Below are 18,348 nucleotides of genomic sequence, written 5' to 3'. Positions count from 1 at the left end.
TGCTCCTTGGGTTCCTTAGGTCTGGTGGGGTTAATTTGCAAACCATTTATTATTTTATTATCATGTCATGTCTTTATTCACATGATGCTCGCTATGCCATATGCATAATATTATAACACCATAATTGCTGACACTTCAAGTGTAAGATTATTTCTTCCTTAAATGAAGTGATAGTGTGTTTCCATTGTTGTGGATGACAAGGGAGGAGACATAAGAGTTAATTAACTATGATTAGGAAGAGCTACAGTCACTGAACAAGCCAGGGTTCTAGCTCAATACTCCGCTCAGTAATTGCTTCCTTTCCTTCCCTTCACTTTCCTTCCCTTTACACCGGCTGCTCCCTCATATTTCTCCCTTCTGTCCATCCATGCATGGGAAATTTTCCTTTTGAAGGGGAGAGCTGGAGAGCCCTCTGCTGGCCGATTGTGGGAATTCAACCATCTTGATGAAACTAGTCAACATATGGACCAGTTGCCAACTATTTATCTAAGCTGTGGATAATGGTTTAATGGCTATAATAGTTTGCTGGACAGCTTAATGTTTGTTGAAAGTGCACAGAATAAAAGTCATTTTTCAACAGTTCATGTTTCAGATTTGAAGATAAAGCTGCTTCTTTGACATTTTGGCACTTCAATGGTTCATAAAGAGAAAACTCAAACTCTGCACAGAACGGAGCAGGGATGAGATTCAGTCCAAGGAACTGTGCTGTGAGGCAACAGTACTAACCACTGATTGGCAACCCTGCATTAAAGCAATGCAAGGAGCTGCGTTAGCAGCAATGTTGTTTTGGTTACAGTTGAGACATGGGTTTATCAGATGAACAGTGGTTCATAATGAAACTCTGAAAAACTATCACAATGGAAATTATCTTATTTTATTTTTAATGTTTCTTTTGTCACAATGATAAACATTTAATTGGCCACAAAAGCACTTTGCCGGATGATGTTGTGTTGTGATCTGGCAAAAGGTTCAGAGGGTTCTATGTTTTTGCAGGACAACCTGATGTATTTTTGCTGGAGCCATCTCATTGGTACCCTTGCTGGCCACATTGAAATGAATAAAGGGGCGTCTGTTCACTTAGGGTTAAAATCAGTCTGAACATGGCCTTACACTTCAACTGCCACTGCAAATCTTTTCAGTGTTTACACCTAAACTAAAACTTCTAGCTCCTTTTTTATTGACTGAACTGACACTTCAGCTACTTTTATTACTTATTCAATACTTCATCTGACACCTCGACTTCTTTTTTTGCTTACACTTTAACTGGAACTTCAACTTTTTTTTTCAGTTCTTTAACTTCAACTGAGGCTTCAATTCCCTTCAATGTTTGCAGGTTAACTTTCATTGCAACTTCTTTCAGTACTTCAGGTGACACTTTAGGTCCTTTAAGTGCTTCAACCTTAACTATGACTCCCATATCAATAAAAGGATTAAGGTTTTTCAGCTGAACTAAGCTGAACTATTTCAGCTGAAGCAACCTTACATACATTTTAACCAAAAATGCAGCCTTTCCTAGTTGTTACTGCTGCATTTGATTTCTTTTTGTATATGATCATACAAATATTATTTTTTGCTGGTCAGACAGAAGCTCAGATAACAACATAAAGGAAAAGTAAACAACATAAATAAAAAAGTTTTCTCACTTACCCTCAGCAATATGAGAATGTATGGTATTCAAAGCATTGAACAATGACAAAAAATAGTGTGTCTTTCCATAAATAATGACACAATGTCCTGGATATTCAGAATAATTTAGATTTTACTGTCATCAGATAGGGTCAAATTATAAACTGTCCACAGTGGTGTCTGTGTATTAGTAACAGTTTCTGGAAAGACATGTTGCTGTTTTGTAAATGTAAATTTTAATTGCACCACAAACAAAACTCTATTTACTTCCATTGTATTGGGGTGGCGGCAGAAATGTTAGAGACAGACATAAAAAAACCCATCCCTGTCCCTGTTGTTTATGGTGTTTTTTTGTCATTTTTTTTTACTTATGTTCCTTTTCTGTGTTTTAAAATTGTCAGATTTATCTCTCAATCAGCTCTGCTGTCAATTAAACACCTCAAAAAATCTTCAAACGGAGTTGTGTGTTTTCTTCTTTTTCTGACTTGTCTTTTCTTCTCTTTCTTCCTAACCTCTCATATTTATTTCTTTTTATCTACTGTATCTTACTTTCTTCAGGCTTCTTCAGATCCGGAGTGGTGTGTTTTCTTGAAGTCCAAATGCCTTTAAAGTCAAACTGTGAACTGGGTTTCTCTGCTTCTGAGGCCCGAAAGTTCAAATTTAATATCACAGAGAAGCTTTTTCTGATGCTGGAGACGACAGTCTATAAATCATTATTTAAGCAAACTTTATTTACCATATAAGCTTCATTGAGATTAAAAGTTTTTGTCAAAGCCAAAACAGGTAGTAATTAAGCTGTTGTAGACAAATGGCACAAACATATCACATATATCTGTGATGTTAATCAGAAATAAATATAACAGAATTACAAAATCACATGTACCAAACAACCACAATGTACCACTGATATCACAGCACAGCTAAGCTTAGCTGACCTATAACATTTGATGGCTGGCTATGGTGCTCCATTACATTATACGGCTCTGAAGTACACTATCCTACAAGTCTGATCTGGGATCAGCACTACATGTGCAGCTATACACAGTATATGTTAATAATTAACACTAGTGTGTTCTCATAGACAGTTTGATCACACAACATGTGTGTGTGTGTGTGTGTTTGATATCAGTGAGTTCTTTGAAGCAAACATGCCTCTCCTCCTGCTCCTCAGTGGAGCAGATGAAAGCTGATATGCGTGATTGAGATTCCGCCCGCTGCCCATTCAGACCAATGAAAAAGGAGTATGATCTAATATTGTAGCAGATATGATACAATCACAAATCTGTGTTTCCCTTTTGGATAACACTGAGCCAAAGACAGAACGTCCATAACAGTGTGAGTCATTTTGTGTGTGCGTGCATGTTAATATTTTATCTATGACTTCTCTTTTGAAAAAATAAGAGAGGAGGTTGTCAATAGATTATCTATAATAGTGGCAGGCGTGAATTATCTGTATGAGGCCTTGTTGGTATGACACCATAATGACACATTAGGTACATAACTAAACAGTTTTACACTTGAATTGAAATGGTTTGGCCTTAGTCTAACACTAAAGCTTCTGTAAACATGTAAGATGGAAAAGATAAATGTGACAATGTGTTACAGAAAAAAATAAAGCATAGGAGATTGAATGAGGGAGTGAAATGTGATTGGGGTGAAGGAGGCAGGTGGCTGGCCTGCTGTAGGCTATACCAACCAAACCCACAAACAGCTGTTCATTTCTCAAAGCCCCCATGTGCCCCCCTACACGCATCAATTCTCTCTGTCCCTCCTACACCCCCCCCCCCCCCCCCCCCCCCCCCCCTTACTATCAAAACCTAACACTTCTGTCCCCAGTCCATCCAGCCACACAGCCACTCCTCCCTCCCATCTCACTCCGCTCCAGCTAACCTTCTTTGATCGTGTGCCAAAGTCAGGACAGGGGACACAGCTGGTTCACCCATGCATTTCTCACTTTCTGTGCTGTGGACCCATCGTTTGCAGCATTAATAAAAATGGCAATTGGTAGAATGACAGTAGAATGCAACTGAGTGTATTAACACAGTCTTGTGTAAAAAAAAAAACTTGGCACATCAAATATTGCTCCTTACTGCTAATAGCATATCCATATTACACCATGTTAATCCCATAAATTGATATATTGTGGTATTATTATTCCCTAGCAATAGTGATTTTTAAATAGAAATCAATCAAAGCAAATAAGTGGAACTGATACACCAAACTAGTGTCTGTGACTGCATGCTACTTAATATCCAAAAGGTGGTGCTATAATGTTGGTCGTATCTTTCCAACCAGTATTTATGTACATCCCAGAAGTGTCCTGCTGAGTCCCATTGCGGGACATAAAAAGGTCAGTCCTCTCTTCTCCTACAGGCCAGATGGCCAGCTCACTTGCTTGCTTGCAGCGCTCGGCCCACCAGCATGAAGACCAACCCAGAAACAAGCTCCAGAGGCACGCCAGCTGCCGCCACCATGAATGACAGACCGTAGAGCACTGAAACGTGTGCACTTGGACATGCCTCCCCTCTCTCCTGGAGGATGTAGCGCCTCACATCCACCAGTTCCATCCACAGCACATAGAGCAGCAGCACGGCCAGGAACAAGCAGGCTGTGGAGTGATATAAGGAGAGTCAGACAGCGAGAGAGATAGAGCCTATCATTGCTGCAAGTTGTTCCAGAGGAATGCAGCTTCTATTCATTTCCACTGTTACCACGGTAGCAATGTTTACACCTGCTGTTGTTATAGCGACAGTGCTGCAGAGTGACATCTGCTGCTCTGTGTGGTGGGTATGTGTTTGTCATGTGACAGGTATGAACAGCTGACAGCAGTAACAGTGACTGCAACATGTGTTTGTGTACTTTCACCTATTCCCCTAGCAACATATTTCACACTGCAGACATTATGACTGTGAACGCTACACATGCATATAGTCTATATTTTACCAGCAGCGATGAGGAAGGCGCCTCCCAGCTTGTACAGTTTGTGGCTGATGAACGGGACACCACAGACCAAGAGGAAACCTCCAGTCAGAGCCAAGACCAGCCCGAGGATTATCAGCACAGTCCAGAAACCCCGAAACACTGCAAGAAGTACAACCAGGCCACCACCATCAAAAAAGTTGACCAGTCTGTGTTTATGGAGAGTGTGTGTTTACATCAAGGCCATAGCTATCATTGAGGACACTGAGGTTATGTCCTCAGTATTTTCTCTGGGAATCTGGAGACGTTAGCAATCGGGGGGAGTGATGCTCCACAATTAACAGAATAATTCAACATTTTGGGACATATGCTTATCTACTTTCTATCTGCTGTCATGTCTGTCCGTTAAATATGACACTACAGCTGGTTAGCTTAGCTTAGCACAAAGACTGGAAACAGGGGAAACAGCTAGCCTGGCTCTGTCCAAAGGTAAAAAAAATTTGCCCAGCACCTCTAAAGTTCACGAATTAACACATTATGTCTTGCTTATTTTATCTGTATGAAAACAAAAGTGTAAAAACAACAATTAGTTGTTTTGCTGGGGGTTATGTATGCAACTATTTCTCCAGAAGCAGTGACTTCTTACAAATTAAAAAACAAGATATAATGTGTTAATTTGTGAGCTTTAGAGGTGCTGGTAGGCTTAACTTGTGATCTAGGGATAGCTCCAGGCTAACCGTTTCCCTCTGTTTCTAGTCTTTGTGCAATAAGCTGTCAACAAGTTAGCAAATTCCGCCTATCAGCACCTCTAAATCTCTTGAACATGCTAATGTTTGTTTAATCCATGCAAAAAGTGAAGTATGAAAACAACAATTTGTGGTTTTACAGGGGTCATAAAAATTGCCCCGCAACTTTGGACAGACCCAGACCAGCTGTTTCCAGTCCTTGTGCTAAGCTAAGCTAACTAGCTGCTGGCTACTGCATCATATTTAGCATACATATGAGAGTGGTATCAAAATCAGCAAGAACATGAATAAGTGTATTTCCCAAAATGTACTAACTATTCCAAATGACTTACTGGTGGGTGTTTTATAGATAGAGTCCAGTATTTTTAGACTCAATTTAAATTTTGCATTAGGGGACTTTAACCCAAGACCTCACTATTTCTAAAATTCTCGATTTTCTCTGGTTTGCATAATGAAGAAGAAATACAAACACCATCTTTGTACTTAATTTATTCCTTCTCCCAGTAATTTTTAGGCTCATTCAGTTGATGCCATGACCCTTCAGCTTCCCACTGTTGGTTACTTACATACTTGGAAATTTAAGCTTATTTTAATGTTTCACTCACTGTAAATGGCCAAATGTGTGTGTATATGCAGATACAGATGGGTGACAAATTAAAGAAAAAATCAACATGAAGTGTAAGGAGTTAAGCCACCACCAGCCTCCAGAGCAGCTTCAATGCTCTTTGGCATATATTCTCCAAGTCTGTGGAACTCTGTGTTTAAACACACGCTCCAAAATTTCCCATAGGTGTCCAGTTGGGTTGAGATCTGGTGACTTTGAAGGCCACAGCATATGATTTCCATCATTTTCATATCAAATCATCAAGTGAACCCTCACACCCTGTATGGAAGCATCTGCATTGATTATGTTCCTTCACTAACCTACAGGTTTTTCCTTTAGTTTGTCACCTGTCTGTATATATATGACTGAGAGTATTACCTGCTGTAGCATCATAACTTGGATGAGGCACTTGTCCAAGTGCCACTGGCAGAGGAAAGAGGTAACCATGGATACACACCTTGGATTCTGGCTGGTTTGCTACAGGAAAAAGAAAAAGGAAAGTTTAAAATGTGTCCTATGGCTCAAAGAGAGTGTCAACCCCATAATGTGGTTTTAAAAAGACTGTTTGTATATAGGAAAAACATAAGAAACACCACAAGACTGAAAAATGTCAAATCAGAAATTGAAATTCATTCTTGCTCTCCTCCTATATATTTTCTGTCAAATATCCAAATTATAGGCATTTATCTTTCCTGCCCTTGGTAGCACGTCACGCTGACCACACTGCTGAGCACAAGACACACAACCACACTGGACAAGCCTCAACGAAAAAATGTTGTTGTCTTAAGAAAAAATCTGGCATAGGCCCACATACTGAAGAGAGTAGCTAGGACTGCGTGTGCTGTGGGGTCCACCTGGAACACGCAACGCCAGAAAAAGCCCTCATGGTGGAGACTGAGAGATGAAGGAGCAACAGTGACTGCCTTCACAAACTGGATCTAAAGACGAATAAGAGACAGACAAAAATCAGCAGACAAATAACGAGATAGACACCTAACTATACTACTACTACGACTATTAAGATGGCTGAACCTTAATTTCTGTCAGCTCTGTCAACACATGGCTGTGTTAGCCGCTCTGTACTTCAGTGGTGCCACAGCATCAAACGTGGTTCTGATTATGGCCTGCTGGTCTGTGAGGTTTTCAAGGGGAACTTATGAAACACGCATGAATGATACCCTCCACTTGCTTGTCAAAAATATGATTGATGGTGCAGAATAACACACAGCAACTTTAATCATCATCTTTTATTGGAAATGAAAGACTCTGTTGTGCTGTGATGTTAGGGAGGGGTTCACTGGGGGATTAGCTTTCATAAATATATCCCTTACTTTGCATCAAGTGAACTTTCTCACAAATGTGGCATGGAAGAATAAACTGGAAGATTAAAGGGGCAGTCCGTCGATTTTACATTTAAAGATCAGTTGACTCTTTATGGGGAGAACTGCTCATTCTGTCGGTCTGTTAGTTGACTGTCCAGATTGAAACATCTCAACAACTATTGGATGGATTGCAATGAAACTTGGTCCCCAGAGGATGAATTTTGATGATCCCTCAACTTTTCATATGATGCCATCATCAGGTCAAAATTTTAATTTGTCCAATAATTTGGCTTAAACTAATGACATTCCTATCAGCCTCAGCTGTAATTTTGTGTTTAGTGCTAATTAGCAAATGTTAACATGCTAACACACAACTCACAAAGCTTAGTCCTAGTATTGTTAATTGAACACTTGCATTACAAACTGGGGACTGTGAAACTGTGAAAGATATTTGCATTTACTAGACAGAGAGTCTCATGAAATGATGGTATTAGCTGCATTATAGGAAGTGTAGAATCCAGTGTTTCTGGAGCTTGATCCTTACCAAAAGTCACAAAACTCAGACTAAAAGTCAAGATTTCTTGGCCTCCACTGCACTGCTTGTGTTCATTCTTTTTTAAAATCTGTCTTTCTTTTCCCCATAAAGTTCCCCATCCTTATGGAGTTGCAATACAAAATCACTTCAGTACATCTTTAAATCTCCTATATCCTATAGTGGAATAGCGTTAACACCACTGTTTATGGAGCATTTGATCAGGATTCACACTGTTTTTTTTGTGGTGATTGTGTGATGTTTCAGTGATCAAAATAAACACTTCTCTGACTACTATTATATGGTTGTATATCTCTCATCTATCAATTCTAGCTGCGGGTAATAAAGTTTTCTATTGATGTATTAGTATAAGTTTATATGTGCACACACTTATGGGCTTCTCTATGAAGATAAACAGTCATGTGTACATGTGTATCTTTCCTACCTCAGTCCCATTGGCATCTTTCTCCCCTGTTGGTGTTGTTTGTGTCGACCATGTATATGGTCCGCAGTTGTCACTGGCCACCAGCCAGTAGTCTGTCCCAAAGGCCAGGAAGAAACACAGGGTCCCTAATGCCCCAAATATACCCCCAGCCAAAGCTGCAGCTCCCACCTTCATAACTCCAGCCTGAAACCTCCTTCACTGTTCTATTCTCTTTAGCCTTCAAACTTCAGATCAGTGAGTCCTTGCTGGTGTCCACTCTATAGCCCACTGCACGACCCCAGTCCAAAAGAAAACAGTCTGACACTCCCAGCCACTCCCTGGCATGCTGGGAGCTGTGGGGAAAAGAAGCTACAGTAACTGAGGAGGTTAGGCGGGGGGACAGGAGTTATTTTAGGAAGCAGTAAGCCTGTCCTTGTCAAATTACCGTGGGTGTGCTGCGCATTTATAAAAGCAAGGAGGATTGGTTTGTGTGTCTGTTTATAATGTGGAGTATAAGCATTTATGACTGCAAGGTATTTCTAAGCTAGGTGTTACTCTTGGAGTGCCACTTTGAAAATAAATTAGACTGGAGACGCAAATGACCCCCAAACCTCCACCATGTGTCTGAAGAGCTGTTCAGGAGTTGAAAAAAGGAAAGCATTATTGTGTCTTGCAAACACTCTACTCAAACACACTATGATAAAACCAGAATGTGGATTATTTTTATTAATTTAATGATTTTTATTTTGAAGAAAAACCTTGTATCAACCCAGTCTTGCACCCCACAACTCATTGGCCAATAGAATGAGGTACTTATCATTTTTGAGTCGACTGAACACACAGAATTAACTGCTTTAGATATTGTCTCTTTTTGTCTTTGTTCTTCATTGTTGCTTCTCATTCTCCAAAACAAAGCTGAGCTGTTTCTTCTGGGCTCTTCCCAAAGGTGTCTGGTGTTGTGTGCAGACCTGGTCTCCTCCGGCAGTCGAGGCTTTTGGGTCCACCGACCCACTCTGAGCTGCGGAGTCTTGGAGGGCGGGCCTTGGGCTTATGGAGCACACTACCAAGACAGGAGAGGCTACAGTGAGCTCAGGAGCCACAAAGAGTTTTCAAGGTCAAAGGTCAAGAGAGGGGCAACCTGATGAGGCAAGTAATTGTAACCCAGGTCACAAAGACACTTCTTCAAACACATTCCCTGTGCCTGTGGAAGGACTGAGTCATGACCATCACTGGTTTAAGTGAACGGACTGAGTATTCATATTATTGATATGGTGTATTATTGTGCCTTGGTTACAGTTATTTTGTTATTGCTGATACAGTGAATAGTCAACTATTGTAAGGTTGAATTGAGTTGTAAAGGGATGAGGGTTTGGAAAAAATATGGAAACAGTTATTGTTTTAATATTGTTACCTTCCTTATGTTGAATCCAAATATTGAGAGTTGAGATTCCAAATTACCTTTATTAGGTCACCCAGTCAGACAGAAAAGTAGTTGGAAAGAAAGTGGTTCAAAACCAAAGAAGGAGTGACAAAAGGAATGAAACTGAGGTAGCTTTGTGGAATTACATTGAACCTATGGCCATTTATTTTATTTGGTTTAAAGCTGCAGTGCAGGACTTTTGTCTCCCCCTTCTGGAATTATGAGTAATTACAAAAACACTGTAGACGCTGTTGGCGCCTGTATACGGGTGATCTGCCCCCCCTGCCTCCCGCCCACCCCACCCCATGAATACAAGGTACCAGTTCATTGTTCTTTGTCTTGTGTGGTTATTGAATATTACAAATAGCCTTTTCTGCCTCCTGTTAAAGTCTGGTATCCTCTTGTCCAGTATAATTGTAGTCTTTACTAACTCAAATTATTAATTTACTGCATTACTCCACTACTAATAGTGTTAGGAGCCATGTCCTACATAATGCCTCCCTATATTCTGATGAGGGCTCTGATGAGAATTAAAGGAAAGGAAAGAGAGGCAAAACTTAAATTGTGCATAAAAAGTGGTTATTTCTTGAAACATAATATTAGTAAAAACAACATATGTAATTTTTATATACTGTGTATTGAATTGTACTTCACTTTACCTGTGTGAGACCTGCTGAGTCCTGTTCTCACTCTGTGTGATCCATGGAACTCCCCATCCTCACCCTGTGACAATGGAGATATACAGTAAAATGTAAAACATGCTTTTAACAAGTTATTTAAGAGTCCTACAGTACTGAATCTTAATATTTAGTTTTTACATGATTCCAAGTAATTGCTCAGGTAAGTGATTAATGAAAATTTCCATCCATCAATCCATTTTCTTTACCGCTTAACCTCTAGATGGTCGTGGGGGAACTGGAGCCAATCTCAGCTGACATTAGGCGAGAATGAAAATTTGCTTTGCTTTATTCAAAAATAGTAATACTGATAATAATACTGTTCTGAAATATTCCACCCACATTCACACAATCATATTGATGGTGGAGTACTGATGTTTAGGTGTCTTCTAAACTAAAATATATTATAAATGATATTTGCTTATTTAATACTTTTTAACTGTACTACAAGTACTGCCTGGTGAATTTCAGGTTTAAATTTTCCTTTCAACTTCAAATGGAATCATCTCACCTCATTTGTTGAAAACATTAGCTTCAAGAAAAATAATAATCAGAAAAAAGGTGTAAAAAGTGAATGTCTGTAAATGCATATCTGTGTGCTTACAGGTGCAGTACCTGTCGCCAGTGTGTGATTGTATTATATGTGTATCTCTCTCCCAGGCTCTGGTGTCTGTGAAGGGGCCTCCTGGGTCTCTCCATGGTGGCGTCCTGGTATAGAGTGTGTCTGCTGTACGCCGGCGTCTGCTGGAGTGACAATATGGGCATAAAAACAGGCAGATGAATATTACATACAGTACATTACAAGCTTTACATTAAGAAAAAAAGCTCTGAATTTACCTTGTTGTTGAAGTTATGAAGGTTTCTGGAGAGGATACGCCTGATGCTGTCCATCTCCTCTGGCAGAAGAGGACGGCTGTGGGAGCGGGGGTCTACTCTAAAAGTGAGGGGTGAATATTCACATTCATTTAGCCAAAAACCAGCTTAAAGTTATTTAGTCATGATGATGACATATTCTACATGTACCAAACACTAACCAAACACACAAAGATGCATAGATTGCATAGAAAAATGATTTCTCACAGTGGTGGCGCCTCCTCATCTCCCCTCTGGTCCCTTCTCTCCAGCTCCTGGTAAACTCTGAGAATGCTGGAGCGAGCCTGATGATCCTCACGGATCAGGAAACGCCGAAGGTACTTCTTGTTGAACTGCTCAAACCTCACAGAAAACAAACATACATGCACATGAGATTCACTGCAGGCACCAGCTCACATTATGATGTAGACATGATCAAGAACTTTTACATGTGGTATTTGCTGCCATCTACTGGTGAGCTCAGGGCCTATGTTTTTAGAATCATGTTCAACGAGGGAAGTTGAGGCACATTTAAGCAAAACAAGTAAAACAAACTTGTCTTTCCAGTAGTGCTGTCCCCAGTAGCCAACCACATCCTCAATCCCTGCCAGAAGGTGATCTATAAGCTAAGAAGAGACAACATAATCAGTTGTCACTTAAATCTTGTTATATTGCGATAATGTATTAATTAATATGAATAATTAAAGAGTTGCATTAAAAAAGTTACACAATATTCTTTATTACTAGAGGTATGTTTCACTGGAATGAATGATACAGAAGACACATGAAGTATTTTGGTGTCTTCATTCCCATCACCCAATGGAAAAGTTGACTAATTACACACACTGGTCATTTCTCACCCTGCTGTGGATCTCCTCACTGACAGTCGGCAGAGCTCTCTTCTTCCTCTTCACATCCAGCAGCTCTACTAAAGGCTTTATGGTCATCCCCTGGAAAGCAAACAAAACCAAACTCAACACAAACAGTATGACCAAAATAAGTACTCCATTAAACCAAACAAATGCAACACAAACAAGAAAAACTATTCTTCTACCTGCACAAAGACAGTGAAGAGGATGACTACAATGGTTGTCGTGATGAAGAGTCTTTTCTTGGGGAAGTCATCAATCAGGAAGACCAAGGAGAAACAGATTGCCCCTCTCAGGCCACCGTAGGCAATGATGAACTGGTCCCGAAAGGTCACGACGTTCCTCCGCAGCTTGTTCACCACAGCAGTCAGCAACAGAACACCTTGAGAGAAGTGAAAAAGTGATGAGACCTTTAATTTGGCATTAAAGGATAGGTTTGTATTTTTTCAAGTCTGTCTATATACAATATTGATGTGCCAATACTGTGTGGAAATAGATCTTGGTCACCGTAACTGTTCCTACTCTCTCCATACTGGCCCTGAAGCTATTTCACTGAAACACGACTATTCTGTAAGAGATGAGGGACAAAACCCACAGCCCTCGTTCTGAGCAAATATGCACCAAAGTTAAGCTAAAGTTAAAATGAAGCTTCAGTAGTCTGAATTGACTAAATTCAGTCGATAGATTCCAAAGTTACAGTCTGTTTTGTATGAAATTCACTCTTTTTGTTTCCAGAACATTCCTTGCCAAGCTGCGGCAGAAGGACACAATTTAGTGGTCACGTATAGTTTTGTCCCTGGAACCAGCTTTTTACTCACATTTTACAGAGTGAACCACATACTATGTATCAACCATTGATGGTGATGGTGCAACCATGATCTTGAGACATTTTCTCACAGCCCCTCTTCCACTGAGTCTTGCAAACACTGTATTTATTTCCATTCTGACTGTGTTAGCCACCACTCAGTCATCTTAGGATCTCTTAAAGGAAATCTCTGGAACATAGTTTTCCCATTGCTTGTTTCTTTCAGACCACACCAGATAAACTCAGATGCGAACCACATTCCATGTCTTATTAGAAACGGAGGCAGGAGCAAGTCAAAGTCGTGGAGGACAACTAGAACAGCTGGAGATCGGCTCTGAGATGTCACTCACGCACAAAAAGCCTCAAAAGACAGACTGCAAAAATATCTCAGCTAGCAAATTCACCTCAAGCTTACTCTGAACATGTCTTGAGTACCAAAAGGCAGGTAACACCAAGAAACTTACACGCTACTACCAGAATGTATCCCTCCGCCACAGCGCAATGAGAAACTTCTTTCTGCAGAAACAAAAACAGGGAATTTTGTACTAAACAGACTGTATTTTACCATTTTTTACAGTGTGGTCATGTTCTGAGAAAATATCTTCAAGGCCAGTATGGAGAGTAGAAATTGTTATAGCAACCAAGACCAATTTCCACCAATATATTGGCATGTCAGTATTATAGGAAGACAGACTTGGAAAAAAAACAAAACCTATCCTTTAAACTATCTTATCCTTTAAAGTGGGATTCAATGAAAAGTTTTGTACTTAAACTGCATTAGTGGTGGTGCACTGTTGTGTGAAGTGAGCTTGTTTAAAGTGCAGGAAAGATCTTTAAAGCTACAGTACCTGTGGCCCTCCAGACGAGGCAGAGCAGCAGTGTAGAGCAGACAAAGGGCCAGCTCCACATATGGACATCCTGTATGGTGGACACACCCAGGAAGATGAAGATTAAGGTTTCACTCACACTGCTCCACATCTTCAGGAAGTACTGGATGCTGGTGTTGCTGCGCTCGGACACATTAGCCTCCACATACTGCTTCATGGTCACAGCACAGGTCACAATGCTGCAGAAGGGGGGGGGGGGACAACAATCGTAATCAGATTTTACTGAGGAAAACATATAGAATGGAGGTCTTTGTGTTGATGTTCAGCAGTACTCACGCCATGATACCAGAGAGGTGAAGCATTTCTGAGGTCAGGTAGGACAAGTATGAATAGAGGAAGACAAAGAGCGGGGCGATGACCTGTGCTCTAGAGGTGAATCGTGAGGTGAGAGCTGCCACCAGGCCAAAGAAGAGGCCAACAAACAGGCCACCGAGTCCCACCACCAGCACCCTGCACCCACCCAGCAACACATCCAGTCCCGACACTGACGGCAGGCGGAGGAATGATTCAAACAGCTTATATAGCACCTGAAAGGAAGAAAAGTGTTTTACACTATTAAATATTGTATTTCATTATAAGAACACAGGTCAACCTCTCCCCTCACCACAGTGACAGCGTCGTTGAGCAGCGACTCCCCAAACACCAAGATATGCAGCTGCTCGTTCACATGCATCTCCTGGAAGACGGAAAGCACGGCCACAGGGTCGACAGCAGCGATCAGAGAGCCGAACAGCAGGCAGTGGAGCAGAGAGACGTCTCCCAGAGAGCTCTGGGCCAGCAGACACACACCGTACAGAGAAAGGCCGATGCCCAGCACATTCCACAAGGTTCCCAGCACCGCATACCTGGAGAGAGAATCAGCAGCTTTACAGCAAACGGGAATGATACTGCTGTGCAAATCACTGAAGATAGGTAAGATTTAACCAATATAGCCCTTTAGCTTTAAAGTAAAACCATGAAAGTAGTTTGACAATAAAATGTTAGCTCAAGGTCCACCAACTATGTTTTTTGGAAGCTTTCAACTATATCTCCTTCATCAGCAGACTGTGAGATGTGGTCAAAAGCTCTGGAAAAAGTAAATAGACCTTGAGTTGAGTTGTCAAAAACTGTATGATCGTGACTTGAATTTAAAGATCCACTCCGCACATGGTTAAAGACATTCTATCTATCTACCCTCATTAAAAATCCAGATCTATGAATATGCAAATATTGTTAATTTCAAAAGTTGGACACAAGACGTCTCACACTTCACTGTAAAGTCCATTTCAGTATTTGTGCTGAGAGGAGGCTCCAAATTTCCACATACTTGTGTTAGTTGTATACTGGCCAAATAGCTCCAAACTAGTTGTGATGTCACAAATCATGCTCATAGGTACACATCTTAAACTCTGATTTTTGGTGAGCAAAGGCCTTCGAGTGTCAAACTCTGCACATACATCATTCTGTACAGTGAAGCTCAAACATCCAACTGAAGGAAAAACACATTTTTGAGTGGAGGGGGACTTTAAAATTAAGATTTGTCTACAAAAATGAGTTAAAACTGTGATACTTTGTCTTACAAAGGAAAAAATAAAACATTTAGTATATTCAGCTGTTGGGCCCACTCACAAACACAAGCTCATACACACACATAGAAAAACATTCAAATCAAATCATGATAGTGCACCAACCAGAGGATGGTACCCAGGTTTTCAAAGAACAACTTCCCTGGCAGGAAGTATCCTGCGTCCAGGACGATGGGTGGGAGAAGAAAAAGGAAGAAAGCATCAGCGCTGAGAGTCGGAGGAGCAGAGTGGCGGACGCCATAGATCACCCCTCCCACCAGGAGGCCCACCATGATGAGAAGACAGCTCTCTGGGACGACTGCTGGGACACGACCGGACCAGTGGAAACCTGGTGGTGAGAGACACAGAGAGAAGAACAGAAAAGAGGACATTGTGCTAATTGTTGTCAACAGTTTTTTTTTTGAGCTGCAAGACACTTTACTCAATCACTTTGACTAAATGCACAAAAGTGGAGGTGCACCATCATCTCATACACATCATATATGAACACACACAGTTGGGTAGTAATGAGATGCTTTTGTTGGGTTTATTTATAAATCCTCCTAAATATTAGGAGGATTTCAATACATTTTCCTTATCACATGTTCAAATTACACATTTATGAATGAGAATACTTTTAAAAGTAAAAAAAAAAATACAGGCTTGTTTTCATACAGGGTTGTATATGTGAAAAAATCATAAACACTGGTTAATAACTTGGATTATGTTACTGATACACTAGTTGATAAGCTAACTTTTATTCATTTATTCATTATTTCCTATCCTGAATACATCCCATACATTTTAACCCTGAGTCAAACAATTCCAGTTTATTTGTTCTATTGCAACCACTAACATCTAACCACCTCTAATCAAAAGTTTGCTTTTCCTGTACGAGCAGCTGAGGCTCACCCAGCTTAGCCAGCGAGGCCAGCATGATCCACAGCACGATCTCAAAGGGAGCCTGCACATGGTGGTAGTCCACACTGAAAACCCTCAGAGCCATAGGCAAATCCACAGACAGGCTGCCATCGCTGCTGTTGAAGCCCAGCGAGGGGGGCAGGTTGTGGGGCTGAGGGAGCCCAGCGGGGGGGGTCAGGCCCAAACATCCCAACAGGCAGGCAGAGAGCAACAGAGAGGGAGTCCACAGAGCAGCCATCCTGCAGCCATGCTGGGACAACAGGAGAGAGAGACAGAGAGAGAATAGGACAGGGTGTTATGGAGATAGGGGGAGGGCGAGAGGCACACGCACACACTTATACACAGACACACACACACGCGCGCACACAAAACAACCTGACAGCAACTCATGCAGCCCCTAATGTGCACAGGAATCCCTGAGCTAGCAAGATTAGTAGTGGAATTTAGCATTTGACGGTAAGGTTTCCATCTGTCCAGATAGTTTGAACTAATGATTATTTTCATGATCGATTAATCTGTTGATTATTTTCTCAATTAATCGATTAATTGTTTGATCTATAAAACATCAGAAAACGGTGAAAAATGTCCACCACAATATCCTAGAGCGCAAGGTGGCATCATTTAATGTCTTGTTTTGTCCAATAAACAGCTCTAAACCTAAACAAATTCAATTTATCATCATGTAAGAAGACCAGCAAATTCTCACATTAAAGAACCCGGAACCATCAAATCAACCTAAACAATTGATCGATTATCAAAATAGTTGCTGATTAATTTACTCTCAATTGACTAATCGATTAATCAACAAATCGTTGCAGCTCTAGTTTGAAATAAATAATGAAATGTTTTCTTTTCATTTACTGTCCTGCTGTGATGACAGAACTTCATTTCTTGAAATTTGTGTGCTGCTGTAGCTTATTTGATTTTACACAGATATCCGGCTACTTGCAAATAGATACTACTATGTAATAATATGTATTTCAATTAACTAACAGACCACTGTGTAATTATTTTATGATACTTAATGATTAAAAATGATCTAGAACACGTATTTACTTTGGAGCCTGTCATTCACCGTATTTCCACAAATAAAGAAATATCTTCTCTTGTGGCCACAAGAGGATTTTAATTTGCAGCCAAGACAGAGTCTCTTCCCCTCCAGCATCTTATTATTAAATTCAGGGGTTTATCATCTTTCTACATTGTTCTCATTTCATCTGCTTACAGTCTAATCAGTGTCATGGCCAATGTGAGGACTGGTACCAGAAGAAGGTCGTACAGCATGTAATTACCCAAAATAAAGTGAGAGCTTACTTGTTCGGGTCTTTGACCACAAAAAATTGGCTCTAAAATATCTCACATGTGCGTGTTGGTGTGACTTTATGATTTCAAACAGATAGATACATCAGACAGATGGTATGTGAAAATATTTATTTTTCTGCAGTTTTCAAATCTGTTGTGGATTTTGGAAAGTTGTTGCATGTGCTTCTCTGGTCCAAGAGAACAGATTGAATCTGTGGTTTGTCCTTTTCTGAAATATGTTTTTATGATGAATTTTTAATGAAACAATAACCAGACATGTTGAAAAGGATCCAGTTTGCTGGAGCACCACAATTCACAAAACACCTGGATTTCATCTGAACTATTAATTGGAGAGTTTAAAAGGCATAGAAATAAAATACTGAATAATAAAACTAGAGCTTAATAATGAACAAATACAGTTACATGGTTTTGTTTCTTCCAGAGAGTGAGAAAGTGATATTGCTGTTAATATGTTTTTACTTTCAAAGCTGTGAGTAATGGCTTTGTTCAATAAATAATTCAACTAATTATAATTCAATTATTCATTTAATAATGCATTATAAATGTGTAATAGAAATTAATATGAGGCATTTGGGGGATGCCAAGTTGCAAAAAATCTATTCAGCTGGTGTTTATCCTGCATGACTGCAAAAGAGTTTCAGAGCATCTGAAACATTTAATAAACCTTTTATTAAGTATGCCTCATTCAGGAGTGCACAAAAACAACATTTGCTTTCTTTTTTTCATGGCAGACATTTTGACATGTCATAAAAAGTCACAGGTGTGATTAATAACTGCATTCAGTTTAGATGGGACAGTTCAAAGTGTGCCAGTTGGCTGGCTGCTGGATGATCTTAGGAAACAGAGCCATCGTTAATGTCATTACTAACACCTGTGC

The 18,348-nt window shown here is 40.3% G+C and overlaps 2 protein-coding genes across 2 annotated transcripts; both read right to left on the bottom strand.

Annotated features, from left to right (window-relative positions):
• Positions 1-2,336: 2,336 nt before the first annotated feature.
• On the bottom strand, positions 2,337-8,548 carry LOC122991013 (transmembrane protein 182-like). Its single transcript, XM_044364605.1, has 5 exons — positions 8,195-8,548; positions 6,710-6,833; positions 6,274-6,372; positions 4,570-4,707; positions 2,337-4,234 (listed from the first exon to the last, which is right to left on the bottom strand). Exons 1-5 carry the CDS (start codon positions 8,366-8,368, stop codon positions 4,014-4,016), a joined length of 756 nt encoding a protein of 251 aa, XP_044220540.1. The 5' UTR covers positions 8,369-8,548; the 3' UTR covers positions 2,337-4,013.
• A 389-nt stretch (positions 8,549-8,937) lies between these two features.
• Positions 8,938-16,603, bottom strand: LOC122990355 (sodium/hydrogen exchanger 2-like). Its single transcript, XM_044363686.1, has 13 exons — positions 16,140-16,603; positions 15,354-15,576; positions 14,288-14,528; positions 13,960-14,210; positions 13,645-13,862; positions 12,177-12,373; positions 11,983-12,072; positions 11,678-11,748; positions 11,351-11,485; positions 11,108-11,204; positions 10,886-11,014; positions 10,253-10,316; positions 8,938-9,233 (listed from the first exon to the last, which is right to left on the bottom strand). Exons 1-13 carry the CDS (start codon positions 16,384-16,386, stop codon positions 9,058-9,060), a joined length of 2,139 nt encoding a protein of 712 aa, XP_044219621.1. The 5' UTR covers positions 16,387-16,603; the 3' UTR covers positions 8,938-9,057.
• Between the last annotated feature and the right edge of the window lie 1,745 nt (positions 16,604-18,348).

This window comes from Thunnus albacares, chromosome 10, assembly GCF_914725855.1.
Source record: "Thunnus albacares chromosome 10, fThuAlb1.1, whole genome shotgun sequence".
Lineage (NCBI taxonomy): Eukaryota > Metazoa > Chordata > Actinopteri > Scombriformes > Scombridae > Thunnus > Thunnus albacares.
This window is presented reverse-complemented; position numbering and strand designations above follow the sequence as displayed.